At 32.8% G+C, this 19,984-nt stretch overlaps 1 protein-coding gene across 1 annotated transcript; it reads left to right on the top strand.

The window, feature by feature from the left end:
- The first annotated feature begins 638 nt into the window (after nt 1-638).
- On the top strand, nt 639-3,020 carry LOC132184043 (endochitinase EP3-like). The gene is made up of 2 exons (XM_059597523.2): nt 639-1,093; nt 2,462-3,020. Exons 1-2 carry the CDS (start codon nt 676-678, stop codon nt 2,866-2,868), a joined length of 825 nt encoding a protein of 274 aa, XP_059453506.1. The 5' UTR covers nt 639-675; the 3' UTR covers nt 2,869-3,020.
- The last annotated feature ends 16,964 nt before the right edge of the window (nt 3,021-19,984 follow it).

Genomic DNA, 19,984 nt, shown 5'->3' with positions numbered 1-19,984 from the left:
TGGACAACCAACTAGGGACAAAAACCATATTTATGTACTATAATCGAAATTTTTCAACGCTTGGAGTGGTTGAATATTACGCGTTAAAAATATGGTAGATAGATAAGACGATATTAGCTTGGGGCATACAGTGGAAATTTAAAAAATAGTATCTAGCCGACCCAATACTCAGCAGTTGAATTTATGCATTTAATATGTAATCTAATTATCTCTCTTTTTTTTTCTTTTTTTTCTTTTTTTTTTTAATTAGGGAAGGGGCAACCAGTGTAATTTTTTCCCTTGGGCGTTACCATCAGGGTTCCCACCCGCTGTAGAATGTCCGGTTTGAGCCAATAAGCCCCTTCATAGTAGCATCTGGTTCACGCATCTACTACCACAAGCGGATTTGAACACGCGACCATTAGGATGAAAAGAAGGGGGGACTTCCCCCTTACTACTTTACCAACTCAACTACCACCTTGGTGGTTAATTATCTCTCTTTAGATGTCATACATATATAGCTTAGCCTTTTTGTTACCAAGAATGCAGATTTTACACGGAAACTACCATTTTCCAAGCAAGATCTTGAAATAGTCCAAGCTATGTTGCATTATAAATATGAGATGCATGCTCACTTTGTTTTTCACCACACAATCATCTTCTTCATTCACTCATTGTTCACAGTAAAATACCAAGATGGACGTTGCACTTTGTGTGAAAAAAAACCTTCTAACACTTGTTGTAGTCGCATTAATCTTAGCAGGATATGTGAATGCTCAAAATTGTGGATGTGCAGCAAACGAATGCTGCAGCGAATTTGGGTATTGTGGCACCAGCAGTGAATACTGTGGGCAGGGGTGCAGAGAAGGCCCTTGTACTACATCCCCTGCTCCACCTTCAAGTGGTGTTTCGGTGGCTGATATTGTGACACAGGATTTCTTTAATGGGATACTTAATCAGGCCACTGGAGACTGTCCAGGAAAGAGCTTCTACACCAGGGCTGCTTTCCTTGATGCTCTTAATTCCTACCCTCAGTTTGGCACAACTGGTACTGCTGATGATTCTAAGCGTGAGATTGCAGCTTTCTTTGCCCATGTCACCCATGAGACTGGATGTAAGATCTTAATTACTCTTTCTCTCTATAACTTATTCAATTCTACATGTTTTCACTTCATAAAATTAACCTTCATGCACCTAAACATCCTAATATCTTATGAATAATATTATTTAGTAGATTGTTATACGATTCATGTCTCGGTCATTATTTTTTCTTTTTTACAAATACTGATCTAATGACTAATTTTCACTGCCGCGTTATTTCATTTGTATAACAATCATTTAACAGTTTACAAAATAGTATTACTCATTTCTTATATGATCATAATGTTATTTAATAGACTGCTATATGTAGTACTAAAAATCAAACTTTGAATTAGTACTTAAGTAAAAAAAACAACAGGAGACTTTTTTTTTTTTTTTTTTTTAATGCGACGTCATCTGAGTTGTTAGGCTAAATCATCTCATATTCATTATGTCACTTTAAACGATACTAGATTGCATCTCTAATCTCTAATTTATAGTAATAGACCTTATTTCATAACTACTCACAAAAACGTAAGGTCATTTCCTTATGACCAGATAAATTACATATCAAGTAGTACATACGATTGCATAAAAGATTATTGTTTATATATGATTTATTTAATTGGAATGAAAACGCCTATGTACATAAATTATTACCAAGTAATTCGCAAAGGATTTCAATGGGATGTGCAACTTGAGCTATATATTACACTGTGAAAAGAAATTAAAGAAGAGAGCATCTATGGTCCGGATGCTTTGCAAAAGGCCCTTTTTACAGCCCCCAATCAACAATTGCCGCATCATCCATTTAACAAAAATGCAAAAAATAAAATTGAGATCACCTACATCCAATCAAAACGAAAACGAAAACGAAAAAAAAAAAAAAAAAAAAATCACCGGCGAACCCAGAGACCCACGATGTGGGGCGTGACCCACATGTCTAAGCCTCAAATCCGCCATGACCCAATTCAAACCTACTGTGACCCACCTCAAAACCCATTTATAATGCCTAAAATTCGTTTCTAATGCCTTAAAATCCGTTTCTAATACCTCAAAACTTGTTTGTAATGACTCAAAACTCGTTTTTTGATTCAAAACTAAAACATAGAGGTGAAAAGTTAACCCTTAGGGATTTTATCACCCTAAAGGCCGGGCCAGCTGTGGGTCACGGCCATGGCTGTTTCTGCAAGACCCCCTTTTCTTCTTTCTCTTTTCTTCTTTCTCTTTTTATCATTCAATGAATGTGGTTTTATTTTAATTCTGTGCAATTGTTGTGATTTAGCTAATGTGGCAATTGTTAATTGAGGGCTGTAAAAGGGACATTTTGTAGACCATCCGGGCCAAAGTTTAATTCTTTATAGAATCACATATTAAAGCAAACTGTTTGTGTTTTTGGCAGCTCTGTGCTACATAGAAGAGATAAATGGTGCTTCCCAGGACTACTGTGACGAGAGTAACACACAGTATCCATGCAACCCAGCCAAAAAATACTTTGGCCGTGGACCACTTCAGCTAACCTGGAATTACAACTACGGAGCAGCTGGAAATAGCATTGGGTTCGACGGATTAAACTCTCCTGAAACAGTGGCCACAGATGTCGTTATTTCATTTAAAACAGCCTTGTGGTTTTGGATGAACAATTGTCACCAAGTCCTAAACCAAGGGTTTGGGGCAACTATTCGGGCGATTAACGGTGCAATTGAATGCAATGGTGGAAACCCTGGTGCTGTCCAATCTCGTATCAACTATTACAATCAATACTGTAGCCAACTGGGTGTTGCTCCTGGTGATAATCTCAGTTGCTAGGATCCATAAATCTCTCTTTTCTTAGATAAATAAAGAATGCTAAACAAACTAGATGAAAGAGAACTATCTCTTCTTGTATTGCCCAGAGTCTTTATGGGCATTCGATGGCCTCATAAATAAAGGAAATAAAGAGGATTCTCATTTGCTTTTTATTTTTGCAGTGGTTGCTTTCTATGGTCATCTATCAATTTTTGCTCCCTAAAGTCTTTGGTTTTCTCTATAGATCATTTATGATCTCTCAAGTGGGGCCACTTATCCGAATAAGTTGTCCAGTAGATCCAAATTTATCTTACAATTTAAACAGCGAATTACTAGAGATCTCAGTAAGATTGAGATTTCTTATTATTAGACTTTTCAAATTTTACAAAAATTTAGGTAATAAGAAACAGGTTGTGGAGCTCATACATTGGAAAATCTAAATCCATACTAAATTTGCCCTTTTAGTTTATTTTGCTTGAATGGATGATGCGGCTGGAGAAGTGTGGATAAAAAGAATAGAAGCACTGTGTCTTCAATTCTATAAAGAATACAGGCTACTCATAGCTTAAAAGATAAAAATACACAGAAATCTCTCTATTTTTTCAAATATTCATTATCAGAGTTGCAAACTTTCTAATTATATACAATCAGCCCTCTTTAAATAAAAAATACAAAGCTTAAAAGATAAAATTTAAATAAAGATAATTCTGCACATATTAATAATATTCTAACTGCGAATACTAAAACCTAGGGGTATGTAATTACATTTTCCCCAATGAGCTACTATGCTCCATCAATATACCCCCATGAATTGAATTATGATGTTCACCACCCAACAACATCAAACTACTATTTACTTACCAAAAACCTCATTCCATCAATAAACCTCATTAAATCGAATGGAATATTCTCTTTTCAGCAATAAATCTCATTAAAAGATATAAATACCCCAAATTGAAAAATTAAAACAAAAAATATATATATATATAGAACTTAAAAATAAAAAATAAAAGAACATACACTTTTTAAATTAATTTAAAAAATATTAATAATAATAATAAAAATAAATAAAAGGAACTTGGGGGTAGTTACCGGCCACATGGAGGAGGGGGAGGCCAACAAGCCACCACTAGAGGTGGTTGGGGTGGCGCATGACCACCCCTGACAACCTGATCAACCCCTCCCCTAATTTTATATATATATATATATATATATATATATATATAGTGGTTGGTTGCCAGCCCCACAGGAGAGAGAGTGGCAAATGACAGAGGTATCATCATTCTATTGGTGATGACATGCTATAGTAATGGAATCCGTCAAGTATTTTTGTGGAATTTGATTACATGAACTAAATTGTTATTTTGGCCTATTCCTATAATTACTTTTTTTTTTTTTAATTTTTATATCACATGGATGGATTTGTAATTTAGGTCAACCACGACTGATTTTTCATTTACATTTTTTTAGTCCTTTTTAACTGTTTTTTAGTTTTTATTTTTTATTTTTATATTGACTTTTTAATTTTTTTAAAATTAATTTATCAGTTTTTTTTTTTAATTTTATATATTTATATTTTTTGTTTTATTATTATTATTATTTTTAATTTTAATTTTTGAATTTTTCTTTTATTGAAACTGGTATTGATACATTAATAATATGTTTTTTTTTTTTTTATTAGTATTTGTTTAATTTGAAGGGTATTATATGTAATTTTTGTTTATAAAGTTAGAGTATTTGCTTCATTTCAAGTTTTTTTAATGTGGTTGATTGATGAAATGGGGTTTTTGGTAAGTAAACGATAGTTTGATGTGGCTGTGTGGTAGTTCATAGGGCATATTGACCAAGCGTGATAGTTAAAAGGTAATTATCCCTGAAACCTAATAAGCAACTAAATCACGTAAGGAAAATATTACAAAATCTTAAATCTTAAAAGCAAATAAAATAAACTAAAGATGGAAAAATAAAATAATTGGTAAGATCCTAACTTAAAATAGAAAATCAATAAAATTGACTTTCGCGTCAAGAAAATATGGTTAACAATCAACACTGATCCTGAAAAAAAAAAAAAAAAAACAAAAACAAAAAACAAAAACAAAAACAAAAATCAAAAACAAAAACAAAAAAAAACAAAAACAAAAATTCCTTCTATACTTTTAATTATTGTCTAAGAACAAATAAAATTCTGATCAAATAACATTACTCTAATATGCTTTTTGACATTCTTCCTATTTTTCGTTCGGATAGAAATTTCATCCAAATCAGTCTAGAAAAAATATCCTCAACCCCATTTAAAATAGTGTCAAATGTCTACAAACATTTCAAAGGCATAATAAATTATTAACGTCATTAATAACAATTTACTAACTTTGACTAAATTTAATGTCCCTTTTAAATATTTATAGACACTTGACACTATTTTAAACGGGTTGAAAGATATTTCCTCGGTTTGAAAGAAATTTCTGTCCTTTTTGTTTTCACTTAAAATATTGATAAATGTAGTCTTGCATAATGGAGTTAATCTAATAATACTCAATGTGAAGTTTTAGATTAATAGTATGTAAATAACCACACTCTGGTATATATATGAATCAAGATTGAACTTTGTATAAAACTTTATCAAACGTTTGTGTCATACCAAATATCATATATATAGTTATCCTTCGTTATATGTGATATTTAAGTAATGGACAATCGAAATTATCCAAATAAAAGGTATATCCTACATCTAAGGGTAATAATCAAGTCAATGGTCAATATTAACATAATAACAAGTGATACTTTCATATGATTGCGTGTATTTTCTTGCAACTTTTATCCTTGAAAAGTCTTTAATTAGGGGTGAAAAGGCAGATAGTTAATCGCTAACCACCATAACTGCTAGCCACCTTAAAAGTAGTTAATAAAAAACCTCTAACCACCTAGAGTAATTCTAGAAGTCCTACTTATGTCTTACTAAGAATAATGTGGCTATTAAAATTATTATTTGATCAAAATTCAATAATGATCAATCATAAGCCCAATGGTGATTTTAATAGCCATATCATTCTTAGTAGGACACAGTAGGCCTCCTAAAATTATTCAACCACCTAGGTAGTTACAGTTAGCGATTATTGAATTTGTTAACCACTAACCACTAACTACCTTTATTATATGTTGATGCACAGTTTTCCAAGTGGTGACTTGGCACGCCTTCCGGGAGGTTTTGGGAGTTGCGAGGATGCGTCAGGCTACACAAAAAAAGAATAATAGGATTAGAGTCCCTAGTAGTGCCTCGACGGGAAGGCTCCGATACCTAAGTTAGAGTTTTGAGGGAAGAGTGTATAAGCAACCAACATTTTAGAGCCAAGATTGCACTTACCTTTGGTTTAATTTAAGACTTGTATTTATAAGCATGAAGCAAAGTTTGTTCCCCGTACTTCTTGGATTCCCTATCTCTCAATATCTATTTCGTAGTTATTTGAAACGGGTAGGGTTTGTTCGCCACTTTATGATCGTAGTAACCTAAGATCCCAGGATAAGCAATAAGGCTTCTGTTTGAGTTTGATAACCTTTTGAATTTGAATAGTTACCTATCCTATTTGTATAGGGATAATTGATATACTGACTACGTTGTAGGGAGCCTTTTCAAATGTGGGATAAGATCATTTGTTTTAAGCTGAATATCTACATATCCTCTACGTGGAATGACTAGTCTATCATCGGCTCTTGACTATTTTGCTCCCGAGGAGTTGAGTCTTGGACTCGGTATCCGAGACATCCTCAGTGTCTGACACCTCCTCGGGCTAAGTTGTCCGAGGCTTTATCTGGTATGTTGACTTGCTGAAATCGGGTTTGGGATCCGTTGGGCCTTAAGAGCTGATCCATGACCCAATATTATATAATATATATTTATATATTTTTATAATAATAATAATAACAATAATAATAATAATATTTATGCATATAACATGATCAATTGATCATTAAATCACAATTTTTTTTTTTGAGATAATTAAATCACAATTTAAGTATTAACGTAGTATCATTATAATTATATGATTATATCACATGATCAATTAATGATTATATAATAACAAATTATACATATATAATATGACATAACTTATAAGTATACAAATTCATACTAATACAACAATTAACTACCTAGAGACTTAGTTCCAATGTATGTTATAAACTTATAAGTCCATATATGTTATAAATTATAATTATACATATATGGATATTGAATAATATAAATGTATAAGATCAACACCTAATCATATGATTCAAATTAAATTAAAATAATTAATCATAATATTCATGTACAATGATAATGTGATTCATATAATATCAAATTAAGTAATTGATATCAGATTAAATGTGTTACTTTTTTTTTTTTTTTTTTTGAGTAAAATAGAGCGACTTTTATAAATAGCAAAACAAAATTATGCACAATGTTCCACCGAGATAATATCTAAAATACAATGTGGGATTTCCCCAATAGAACCTTACTCCACGGTAAGGAAAAGCACTTCTTTCACAAGACAATGGGCTGCTTCATTAAGATGTCATCTAACATGATTAACTTCCTAACTTTGAAGGCCATTTAAGACCCCATGAGCTTCCTCAATAAGATGACCATACTGACTCCAACTCCTCCAATCTTTCCTGATAACCTGCACCACTTGGAGAGCATCGCCTTCCATAACCACCCTATAGAAACCTAGCTCATGACAAAAATGGGCAGCCCTCAAAGCTACAATTGCCTCTGCTATATTTGGCTCAATAATGTAAACTCTTAGCGATGACAGAGTCACCAAAACCTCTTCCATCCCATTTCTTATGATCACCCCGACCCCCATCTTCTTTCTATTCAAGTCTACTGCGGCATCCCAATTAACTTTAACAAAGTCATTTTTCGTGGCTTCCCAGCGGAGATCTTGTGTATTTCTCCTTTTGGTTACTTTATTCTTCCGAGAATTTGCTTCTTGATAAGCCTCGAGAGACTCCACAACACTCCCTACCACATTGATAGATGGACTTATCTTGTTCCTATGTACAAAGGCATTCTGACGAAACTATATTTGTTGTACAACAAACGCCATTAATTCCATGTCCTTTATGTTTAGGTGTTGAAGAAGCTCCTCCCATATGAGCATAAATGTGTTACTTATAACCACAATTAAAGTATTAATGTATTATCATTATATATATATATATATATATATAATCATATTATCTTTTTTTTTTTTTCTCACTACAAAAAACAGGATGGTTACTGACGTGGCAAACAGTAACCAAATTTTGCCACGTCAGTAATTATTGACATGCCAAAAGTGGCATGTCAACAATTTTTTATTTGACGTGTTGAATATGACACGTCAATATTTATTGACGTGTTACATTCAACACGTCAGGAATTCCTGACGCGTCAATATTTGACACGTCAAAAAATTTAAATTTAATTTAATTTTTAAAAATTTTATTTAAATAAATTAATATTTAAATATTTATTGACGTGTCACTTTGACACGTCAATATATTTCATCTTTTGGGTTTTTTTTTTTTTTTTATGCATGATTCCTGACGAGCTATTTTTAGCTCGGGAATCATGCATAAAATAAATAAATAAATAAATAAATAATAAATAAATAAATAAAAAAAAATAAAAAAAAAATAAAAAAGAAGATGAAATATACACGAATATGATATTCTGATATATTTATTTATTTATTCATTAATGAAGATTGGGAGCTTAGCCTACCAAGAAGAATTCCATTTTCTAACTTTCACAACGGAAGAAAATCATGCATCCAGGTTTCATCTTTTTTTACACAGTCGACAATTTTACATTGACACTTCCTGCAAGATTACTTGAATGAGAAACATTATCTAACAATGTCTTTTGTATATATATATATTTTACATTTTGTTTTTTTATATGTCACATTCCTGACGTGCTAAAAATGGCACGTCAGAAATTTCTGACGTGCCATTTTTAGCACGTCAGGAATAAATAAATATAAATAAATATTTTTTATATCAGGTTTATATATATATGCACGTCAAAAATTTATGACGTGCTGTTTTTAGCACGTCAAAAATGAAAAAAAAAAAATATATATATATATATATATATATATTTTATATCAAGTTTATATATATTATATATATTTCATCTATTTTCTTTTTTTTTCTATCAGGTTTCTGACGTGCTAATTCTAGCACGTCAGAAACCTGATATCAAAATACAAGCTGGATTTTCAACTTTTTCCCTATCTTTCTCTATCTTCTTAATTTCCCTCTTCTTTCCCTTTATAATTCTATTATATATTCATCTTCTTTAATCCCTTTTTTTTTATTTCCAAACTCAGCTCTCTCTCTCCTCTCTCAATCTCCCTAGCCTCTTCTCTCTGCACATGCAGCTGGCCACCAGCTCCTCTAGAGGGAAGAAGAAAAGGAGAAAAAGAAGATCGAGGAAGAAGAAGAAAAAGAAAAAAATGGGAGAAGATCAGAAGATCGAAGAAGAGAAGCAAAAAAAAAAAAAAAGAAGAAGATCGAAGAAGAGAAGCAGCGAAAAAAAAAAAAAAAAAAGGAGAAGAGAAGATCGAAGAAGAGAAGCAGCAGAAAAGAAAAGAAAAAAAAAAAAAAGGAAAAAAAAAAAGGAGAAGAGAAGAGAATCGAAGAAGAGAGATTTTTGATTTGAAGAATCTCTGATTTCGTTTATTTTGATTTGATTTGAGAGATTTTTTGTTTTTGATTTGAAGAGAAGAAGATCGAAGAAGGATAAGGTTTATTTTTTGATTTGGGTTTTTGATTTTTTGAAGATTTTTTGGGTTTGGGTTTTTGAAAATGAAGGAAAAAGAGAGAAAAGAGAGTGAAAATGGAAGAAAGAAGAGAGAGAGAGAGAGAGAGAGAGTGAAAATGGAGGAAGGAAGAGATCAGGGAGAGAGCTGGAGGGAGAAGAACTTACTATTCCAGAATTAAAAAAATATATATTTTTAATTGAAAAAAAAATCTAGAAAAAATTTTAAAAAAGAAAAATTATTTATTTTTAATAATTTTAAATTTCCTGACGTGTCAAAATAAATAATTTTTCTTTTTCAAATTTTTTCTAGATTTTTTTTTTCAATTAAAAATATTTACTGACGTGTCAAAATTTGACATGTTAGAAAATTTTTTGACTTGTCAGAAAGTGACAAGTCAGAAAATTTTTTTGACGTGCCAATTTTAACACGTCCGAAAATTCTGACGTGTTAAAATTGGCACATCAGGAATTTTCCATTCCTGACACTCATATTCTTCACGCCTGAAACACGTCAAAAATGTCCCGTCAAGAGGATTTCCTGACGTGTTAGACCATCTAATACGTCAGGAAACTTGTGTCAGCAAAAAATTGATTTTTTGTAGTGCTATTAATATAACTTGTCTTCGTAACAACTTATGATTTACATTTAGGGAATTTTTATTATTTTTTTTTTGAAGTACAAATAAATGTAAATTAATATAAATTTGAGGTCAAATATTTTAGTTTCTTTCAATATGGGCTCATTTTGGAGCAATTTGGCCCAATGTGGTTTATCAAAGGAAGGCCAAAAACTGAAAAAAATTGGTCCGGCCCAACTTTGAAAAAAATGGCTATAGCGGGTGATTATATGTTTACTAACGCTAACTGCCTAACAAATGCGGTTAGTGAAATTTAGTAACTGCCTAAGCGGTTACGATTAGCAGTTATTGGCAATAACCACTTATCGCAACTGCTTTTTCACCCATACCTTCAAAAATCTAGCTAACAATCAATTGTAAATGTTAATCAATTAATTAAAAAAAGAAAAAAAGAAAAATAATAATAATAATTGTAAATATTAATCAAACCGGTGTCACTCGGGCGAGTTATTACTTGCCTAGTGTAGGTAACTTTTAGAAATGAGCTTATTCAAAGCCTAAGAAGCAGGTATATATAGTTGGGGGTCAAAATCTTATTTGCCTCATCTGTGAAGCACGACCACTTAATTGAGCAGCTCGTAGCATTGGATGAGCAATAGTAGTCAATATTATTGCGTATTAGTTTAGAATAAGCGGTTATTTAACCATATTATGATTAGCGTTTTTTGGGTCGTGATAAAAGATTTGTTTTTTCTTTTCATTTTTTTTTTTTACTTAGTATGTGTTATGTTAATTTTCTGATTTCTTTCTATTAAATTAAGCATCCTTTAAATGAAAACATTACAACAACTTAGACTTGGAATAAACACTCATTTGGAGATAAACCCCTAGAACTGATTCTAAAATAAATAACTAGATAATTGAAATATAAATAAATTGATGTTTTAGTATCTCTAATCTAATATTACTAATAACAAAACTAATCTAAACTAATCTTAAATAAAATCTAATCCCTAACTGTATGGGCTCGAAGAAGGTTAGTTCCTTGACAAAATTACAGGTCAAAAGGAGGGCCGCACAAATTGCTAACTGCTTTGAAGACAGTTAAAAAGACCACTAACCGCTAACCGTTAACCATGAACCTTCTTTATATATATATATACACACACATGAAACCACGTCATTTGTGTTTAAATATATGTAAAAATTTAGAAATGATGTCATAGAGTAGAGATTTCCGGTTGCCAAAATTGTCAGCCAAGCATCAACCATTTTTCCTTTTTTTTTTTTTTTTTTTTTTTTTTTTTGTTGTTGTTTTAATTGAAGAAGAAATATGTTACAATGGGAATCCAAATTTAAGGTATTAGTACCAAATTTGAGGCATTAGCACCAAAATTGAGGCATTAGCACCAAATTTATGATGATCGAATTCCTTTTGAGTGATACCATCCCTAAATGGTTAATTAACCTTCCACTCCTAGGTTTTAGTTTTGAATTCAAAAACAAATTTTAAGGCATTAGAACCTAAATATTAGCTCATAGAAATTTAACTAACAAAAAAAAATTACAGCATTTTTTTTTTTTTTTTAATATTTGGCCGATGCTAGGCTGCCTCAATTTAGCAACCGCATAGCATGAATCAATGTCATATGTAGTAGAGTATTATCATACTACCATAAAAATGACGTCGTTTTGATTTTTTTTTAACAAAAAATTAACCTTGTTTAAAAAAAAAAAAAAAAAAAAAAAAAAAATTATTTAAAAGGCAGTTAGCGATTATTAAGGTTATTAACCGCTCAAGGCACAAAAATAAAAATAAAAAAATAGAGGTGCCAATCAAGCGTAATGGCAACAAGGATATTTGATCTTTTGCAAGAAAAGTGGCATATGAAGAAAGATTGTTAGAAATATCTAAAGTGACTCGGATAGAAAGGTAATTTCATATCTTTAATGTGTCATGGATTTTATTTTTGAGGCTCCTAATAATATATTGATAATGGTATACTACAAGACTAGGGCTCATTAGCAGCGACTTATTGTTGCCGTTATTTTGTGGTTGCAAATAATCCGATGGTAATGATCAATAGCGGCTACATCTATGTGTTGCCGCTAATGATCACTCAACAGGAACGACTTTTTCTACCGCTAATAACTTTTTTCGTCGATGCTAAAAATAGTTTGACATGGGCCTAATTGTGTCGCCGCTAATGATATGTTATTGGCAGCGACTAGGTGGTCGCCGCTAATGATTGTCCATTAGTGAAGACTCAGTGGTCGCCACTAATGACATGTCATAAGCAGCGACTTTGTGGTCGCCGCTATTGACATATAAAAAAAAAAAAAAAAAAAAAAGTCTTATAATAGAGGGTGTTAGAGAGCAGTTGACCCATAGCAGGGCAGCTCATCTGCTTGTTGTGTTGTTGCTGATGGATCTGTATACAAGAAAGAATATCAGTGAGATTAAGCATGAGTTCAATTTCATGTCCCCAAATTTATATCCAATAAAACAATGTCTACAGAAACGAGAATCATAAACTTCAAGCCATACAAGACCTACATGTGTTTATCATGATTTACACCATATAATACAGACCATTTAACAAAGTTCATCCTAAGATAGTTAGACAAGAATACTAAAGCATGCCAAAAATACATCACATAGTCAAGCACATATGTCAGATAAGTGCAGACAAAGATGTGATGATAAACACATGGCTAACATACTAGGAATCGATTGCATTAATTGCTGAACATGTACTCAAAAGCAGTCTTCCTTAATGCTCATACTTTAGCAATGGCAAATGCTGTTGCTGCACTGGTAAATGATATTTTGAATATTTGACATGTTATGATTGATCTTTTCCCTTTGTTATCACTAATATTCATTGAATATGTCAGATAAGTGCAGACAAAGATGTGATGATAAACACATGGCTAACATACTAGGAATCGATTGCATTAATTGCTGAACATGTACTCAAAAGCAGTCTTCCTTAATGCTCATACTTAAGCAATGGCAAATGCTGTTGCTGCACTGGTAAATGATATTTTGAATATTTGACATGTTATGATTGATCTTTTCCCTTTGTTATCACTAATATTCATTGAATTAGTCATATAAAAAATATTCAAGTGCTAGATTCTACTCATAATATGTTTAGAGTCATTTTGTTTTCTGTTTAATATTACAATTTTGGCTTTTTGGATCCTGACAACTTTGAAAATACCTAATTTTGAGAATGCGCAGATCAATTATACAGAGGGTGCCTTTCCACCTATTACACTAGTTTAAAAAAATTTCAAGAAAAGAAACTGTCAGATTTTGTGACTTGTTTTCACAAGTCTTACCGTGGCCCCACAGCAGTATGGCATCCCATACTCTTTGTCTTGTTTTTTTCTCTCCCACACGTCTCTCTTTCTCTCCATCTATTGAGCTTCTTCTAGAAGCTTTGAGAAAAGGCTGGCTTTGTTTTATTATTGAAGCGATTCGGTCATCAAGAAGGAGGAGAGGGCAGCAGCAACTTTAGCAAGAAAAAAGAGAGAAAGAAGAAAAGAAAAGCTTGCCGAGAGAGAGAGACTTGTGTGCTGTAGAGAAAAAGAGATACACCATTTTTCTTCATTTTGATCTCACTTTTGGAGTGCTGAAATGCCTAGAGAATTTTAGAAAATATTTTTCTCTTTTGTATCTAATTCTCTGTTGAGTGAGATTGGAATGTATTGGGGCTTTAGGGTTTGAGTGGTTTTGTTTGTACTAGTACTCTTTGCACTCCACTTTTTGTTAGTAAATTTCTCCTGGATCGTCTCCGCCAGTGGATGTAGGCTTGTTAAGTCGAACCACTTAAATCTTGGTGTCTTGTGTGGTTGTGTTATTTTTCCATTATGCACTTTTCTACTTCTTTGGTGACATTGGATTTGCATTTGTCACAACATAAACAAAGAAGTTTCAGAAAATATGGACTTACCTTAAGAACCTCTTGGGCCTCTTTGTGTCCATATCCATTTACAATAAGCTGGTAATCCCCATGCAAATTATTTGCTAATATTGTCGCGCGTCATCTCAAATGTGGCTGCATTATCATCCCATCCTGGAATCCCTGGATAGTCTCCTGTGAGCTGATTTCCTATTGTAGCCTAAAAACGGAGTACATCCATTATGTTTTTATCATTAAGCATAACATCCTATGAAGAGGCAATTGAATAATGACATAATTTCAAATGCCCATCTTGGTGATCCTTAACAAAGTTTGTTTTGGCACTGTTGGTGCACATGACATGGTTGAGAAAGGATTTGATGGCTGTAGGCCAAGTAACGCCTATTATTCAAATGATTTTTCTCACTCCTTTTATGAACAGAACTTGACAAAATCCAGTGAATCTTCAAGAAGTACCAAACCATGCCAAACATTCAAATAGAGCTGATTCATCAATTTTAGAACTATCATGAAAAATAACTGCATCATGCTTCATTCAACAGAATAAATATGAAAAGTTCCTCTTGACTCTTGTTTCAGCATTCAAAGGCATAAAAGAAAAATTATATTTCAATGACAGGGAATTCTTGTTCAGATATATTGTTGGCTGAAGTGTCTCTTCGTCTCTACTTATCCCTTTATTTGCAAAACATAAAGAAAACCACCGAAGTAGTCAATAACATTGAAAACCTGGAGAGACATGAACTCTAGTCTTAAAGAACACTTGATAGATAAAAGTTAACATCAGGTGGTTAAACTAAGTGAGTAAAAGAGCCAGCTATCATCGCTATAAGGGGACAACTTGAAAAGCAGTAAGCTTAACAAAATTTCTAAACACCCTCATCCCCAAATTCCCACTACTTTGACGCCATTCATGAACCTTTACTGACCCAGATGGTATGTTTTTGTTGCTGGCAAGATTGAAGATGCGCGTTCTGCAAGAGCAAGACCAGCTCTTAGGTTTGGAACTACCTGCAGTAAGTAAAGGAATAATATATAAGTTAATGCTCAGTAAGTAAAGGAAATTTCTGACCATAAAATATGGCACTTCAGCTTTCCCCTACAAAGAGAACATTGAACTGGACAATTTTCCCAACAAAACTGATCCCCTTTGAGCCAACTCTTGACACTAAAATCTAGAGAAGAAAAAATTGAATTGTCACTCAACATCTGGCACTATGAATAACCAAACAATGAAGAAATCAGTTCCTAACTCTAAACCTGTATACGTATGCATCACTTCATAGATACTGCTTGATATATAACTTCTTTTAAAGGGAAAGAAAGGAGCAAAGTCTTAGGTTCTTAGAATTAAGACAAATGACATTGAGTCGAAGATGCCATACAAATGCTCTCCTCTTTATTAACTTACCCATTGTTATTTGAGTCCTTTAGTGCCACAACTCCTTGCATATCTTCCTCTCGTGCCATCATGTATACACTTAAAAATGAAATATTGTTATATAATATTACTCTCTTATATTGTTTACTTAACTTAATAAACATGTCAAGAGAGGGTTTACTAACTCAAAGTTCTTAAACAAAAAACTGTTTGAAGTTCTTACCTTCTAACACAAACCGAATTTGTTATAATCTTTATAATATTAAAACAACTTCTTCAACGAAGCACAACCAAAGCTCCTTCCAAGTTCTTAAACAAAAAAACTATTTGAAGTTCTTGCCCTCTAATACAAACCAAGTTTGTTATAATCTTTATAATATTAAAACAAAGTCAAAAACAAAATACAACAAAAGCTCCCTCAGATGTTGCTTTTGCTTGCTTGAAATCCATAAGAGCTCGCTCCAAGCCTAGGAATAATAGAATTCATATTATAATCAGTGATCTTTCTAACAATTACTTGATATGTGTGTGTGAAATAAAAAAATTAAAATTAAAAAAAATATAAAAAAGAAGTGATAGGCAAGATTCTCTTACCCTCCAAGATGTTTTAGTAGCCTATTCATTTGTGCCTGCAGAGCAGCTTGAGATGTTTTTGATTCCTTAATTTCTGTCTGCATAGCAACTTATGATTCTTGCATACCCTCCAATATGTTTTAGTAGCCTATCCATTTGTGCCTACAGAGCAGCTAGAGATGCTTTTAATTCCTTAATTTCTACCTGCATAGTAGCTTGTGATTCCTTAATTTCTGTCTGCGCAGCAGCTTGTGATTCCTCCAACTTTTCACATTTCTTTAGTGATTCAGCTAGTTCCCCCAAGCGGGCTGATGAGGAATTTAACAGAGTAGGTATGGCACCACAACGCTTTCCCCTAACATGTCCTGAGTGGTGTCCACCAAGCACCTTTAAGACAATGTCTTCTTGGTTGGTATTCACGTTGTCGGAGCTTGATATTTATTTCATTTCATTCTGCACAAGCCATATAAACCTCAAGTAAATAAGTCATGCAAGTTCATTAGACATATTCATCATCAGTAAACATTTCATTCACTTACATATGCGTTCTAATTGTAGTCACTCACAAAAGGCCCATTCTTTCTAATGTGCGTGTCCTTGTAAATTTCGATTGGATTGGGTATGGCCTTAGTAATCTTTGCCTGCACATAATGCATATAATTAATGGTTACACTGAAGAACATTACTATAAAACCTTAACACCATATATTCTTACCTACTTGTGAATAACATTGATGAACGGCGAGGTGCCAGCGGGATGATTTGTTTTCATCTCTACTCAATTTTTCTTATTTTGCTCATATTTTTTCTGCAAAAATTCAACCAAAAAACATATTCATTTCATTTTTTATAGCTGAATACAAATCTTAGAAATAATAATTGACTATTTATTTGAATAAGATATATTTACCTTCCAAGAGTCGGTTTCGAATGAATCACATATAGCAGGCCATTGGTCCGGAGAAATACCATCAGGAACATTGGCCCTCGCCTTGACTTTAGCATTGGCCATTGCTGCCAAATCCTCACTTTCCACATCTTCAAAATAAAATTCGTAGTTATCTATGTACAAATCGAAGTGAATCCTCCCATAGCTAAGACATAATTGACGCTTTAAGGCCTCCTTGTGCTTCTTTAGCCCCATATCTAAAGCGAACTTACCCTGAGACATAGTAATTACAAAAACAATGATCAAAAGTTCGTCACATTATTTGTAGCAAGTGACATAATACACATAAACAATGAGGTTTCGTTTATACCTTCACACGTTCTTCCAAACTCTTCACCATTACATCTAAGACCTTGCTCCAACTATCATAATGGAGGTCGTACGCAATCTTAGAAACTATACTCGACCACGCCGAGGCATTTTCGCCTAGAGGTACCCGATACTTATCATCAAATTCCAAAGTTATAGGACCATCCTTATCTACCATAGCATTGTACCTCAAATTCTTGTTCTTACCGCTTGGCCGTCTAACAGGCGTGCTAACTATTAATCAAAATATGGAAACATAGTTTTATCTGGCAAAGTAGTTTGCAAAGTGTATACAACAAATTAATAAGACAAAGACCGTATATTCACTTACAGAATGTAGTGGGTGCAACTCCCGTTGAGTGTACATGATCAGACGGCTCTTGGGAAGGATCGCCCTCCGCCGACTCGGGGGGCACCAGTGATAGCATGTCCGTATCGTCAACTACATCAACGAGAGTCAGTCTGTCATGGTCCTCGACATGACATAGGCCTCAGCCTTGGCCTTGAACTTGGCCACGGCCTTGACCTTGGATTTGGCCTATCACCATTTTTAGTTGCTATGATAGATCTACAGACAACACGAAACAAATGTGGATTAATCATATGACCATAATAATATAATATTGCATGCTAAATGGTTTGGACAAAAAAATTGTTCATATACTTAATTTATTTAATTGCACATAAGTGGGCAATTTTTAGAAAAAGAAAAACCAAAAATAAAATATTAGTAGCAAAGCTTCATACAATATGTTAATCCACTTCATTTCTTAATTTCAACGCATTACATAAAATGGCCATCAACACTTCTACATGGATATAATTAAAAAAAATAAAAAAAATAAAAAATAAAAAATAAAATTGAAGCAATTAAAATATGAGCAAACCTCTATTTGGTTGCTATAGAAAATTGAGGAAAAATATATATAAAACAATGGGAAAGCCATTCATATCAAACAACCGAAAAGCCACAAGTAGGGTTTAGGGTTTTTCCTATATATATGTATGATGTAACTCTGAACCATTACGAGTAAAAATACAGTCACCTCTTTGTGGACGTAGGCAAATTAATTGCCAAACCACGTTAAATCTGTGTTTCGACTCTCTCTCTTAATCTCTCTCTTTTTGATTCTATATTGTTTATCAATTATTGTGTACGGTAACAATAGTGTCAAAGTTGACACGTTACTAAAGTTGTCAAATTTTTAGTTTTCGAATTGGTAACTTGTCAAAGTTGACATGATACTAAAGTTGCCAAAGTGTTATTTTTGTTAAAAGAATTTTTTTTTGAAATTAAGATACTAGTGACATGGCACAAGTGCCACGTCACCCCATTGGTGACGTGCCAACTAGACACATGTCACCAATGGGCATTGGAAACATACGCCAGTTGCTTCCCTCTTTTTCTCTTTTTCTTTCTTCTTCCTTCTTCTTTCTTCTTCCCGGCCGCGCACTACTTTCTTCTTTCTACTTCTCTTTTTGTCTCTTTTTGTCTCTGCGCTCTCACGCCCAATATACCCCCCACGCCAGCTCCCTTTCTCTCAAATGGGAAGAAAAAAAAGAAAAGGAGAAGAGAAAAAGAAGAGAAGATAAGAAGAAAATGAAAAAGAGAAGAGAAGATCTTTTTTTTTTTGCTAGGTTTGAGATTTTGAAATTTTTTTTGCTGCTGGGTTCGGGTGTTTGAAATTTTTCTAGTTGGTTTGGTTTGATTTTTTAGGTTAAATCCACTTGGGGAACGGACATCGTATACTCTAATGGGTAATTTTTCTAATTTTTCTGGTTGATTTTTCTGTCATTTGTCTTAGCTTTTAAACATATTGATTTTTTTGGTTTTTTAGTGTTGCAAATTTCTGATTTTGGGTACTCTCCAACTCCACACAGTGAATGAGTAGTAAAATTAGATTCCAAGTTCAAAACTTTTGATTGATCTATTGAAATTTTTGAAAAATTTTGCTTAAATTAATTTTTGTTGCTGGGTTTGGATTTTTGCTGTTGGGTTCAATTGATTTTTTTTTTTTTCAATTAAATTTTGATTTGCTGTTGGGTTTGGATTTTTGAAAATCAGATTCCATTATATTATTTGAAAAAAAAAAAAATTCCGGAAAAAATTTTGAATTTTTTTAAATTATTTTTTAAACTTTAGTAACGTGTGAAACTTGACAGGTTACTAATGTCCCATTAGTGGCTTCCAATTTGTTAACCCGCCACACATGTTGCTAATGACATGTCACTAACCGTTAGTGACATGTCAACAGGCTTAACATATCACTAACGGGCCGTCAAAAAAAAAAATTAACTTTTTTTGTAGTAAAATAAGGTAACAATTCAGATTGAGGGTTTCTAACCTACTTATAAATAAAATATGTGTATTCTATCATTGGCACTGGTACACGTGGTTAGAAGATCTCTCTTTTTTTATTGTAGGGTTTTTGTTCCTAATTTGCTTGATCGAGCAAACATGATTGAAGGTAATTTTGAATCCTTATTTTTGCTGCATATTTGATAGCATTTATTTTTATATGCTAACAAAAACTATTCATGCATTTGGCCATTTAAAACTATTAAGAATCCTCTACATGTTTAATTCGGCCCTTCCTGAAAATGAAAAGATTAAACAAGACAACA

The sequence above is a fragment of the Corylus avellana genome, chromosome 2, assembly GCF_965113065.1.
Source record: "Corylus avellana chromosome 2, dhCorAvel1.hap1.2, whole genome shotgun sequence".
NCBI lineage: Eukaryota > Viridiplantae > Streptophyta > Magnoliopsida > Fagales > Betulaceae > Corylus > Corylus avellana.
Note: the sequence above shows the minus strand (reverse complement) of the source record. Positions and strands in the feature narration are given on the sequence as shown.

Bases quoted from the DNA above. Each gene is read 5' to 3' on its own strand.
- LOC132184043 (XM_059597523.2), top strand. From the start codon at position 676: ATGGACGTTGCACTTTGTGTGAAAAAAAACCTTCTAACACTTGTTGTA. The intron at 1,094-2,461 runs GTAAGATCTTAA...TGTTTTTGGCAG, and splicing joins TGTCACCCATGAGACTGGAT to CTCTGTGCTACATAGAAGAG.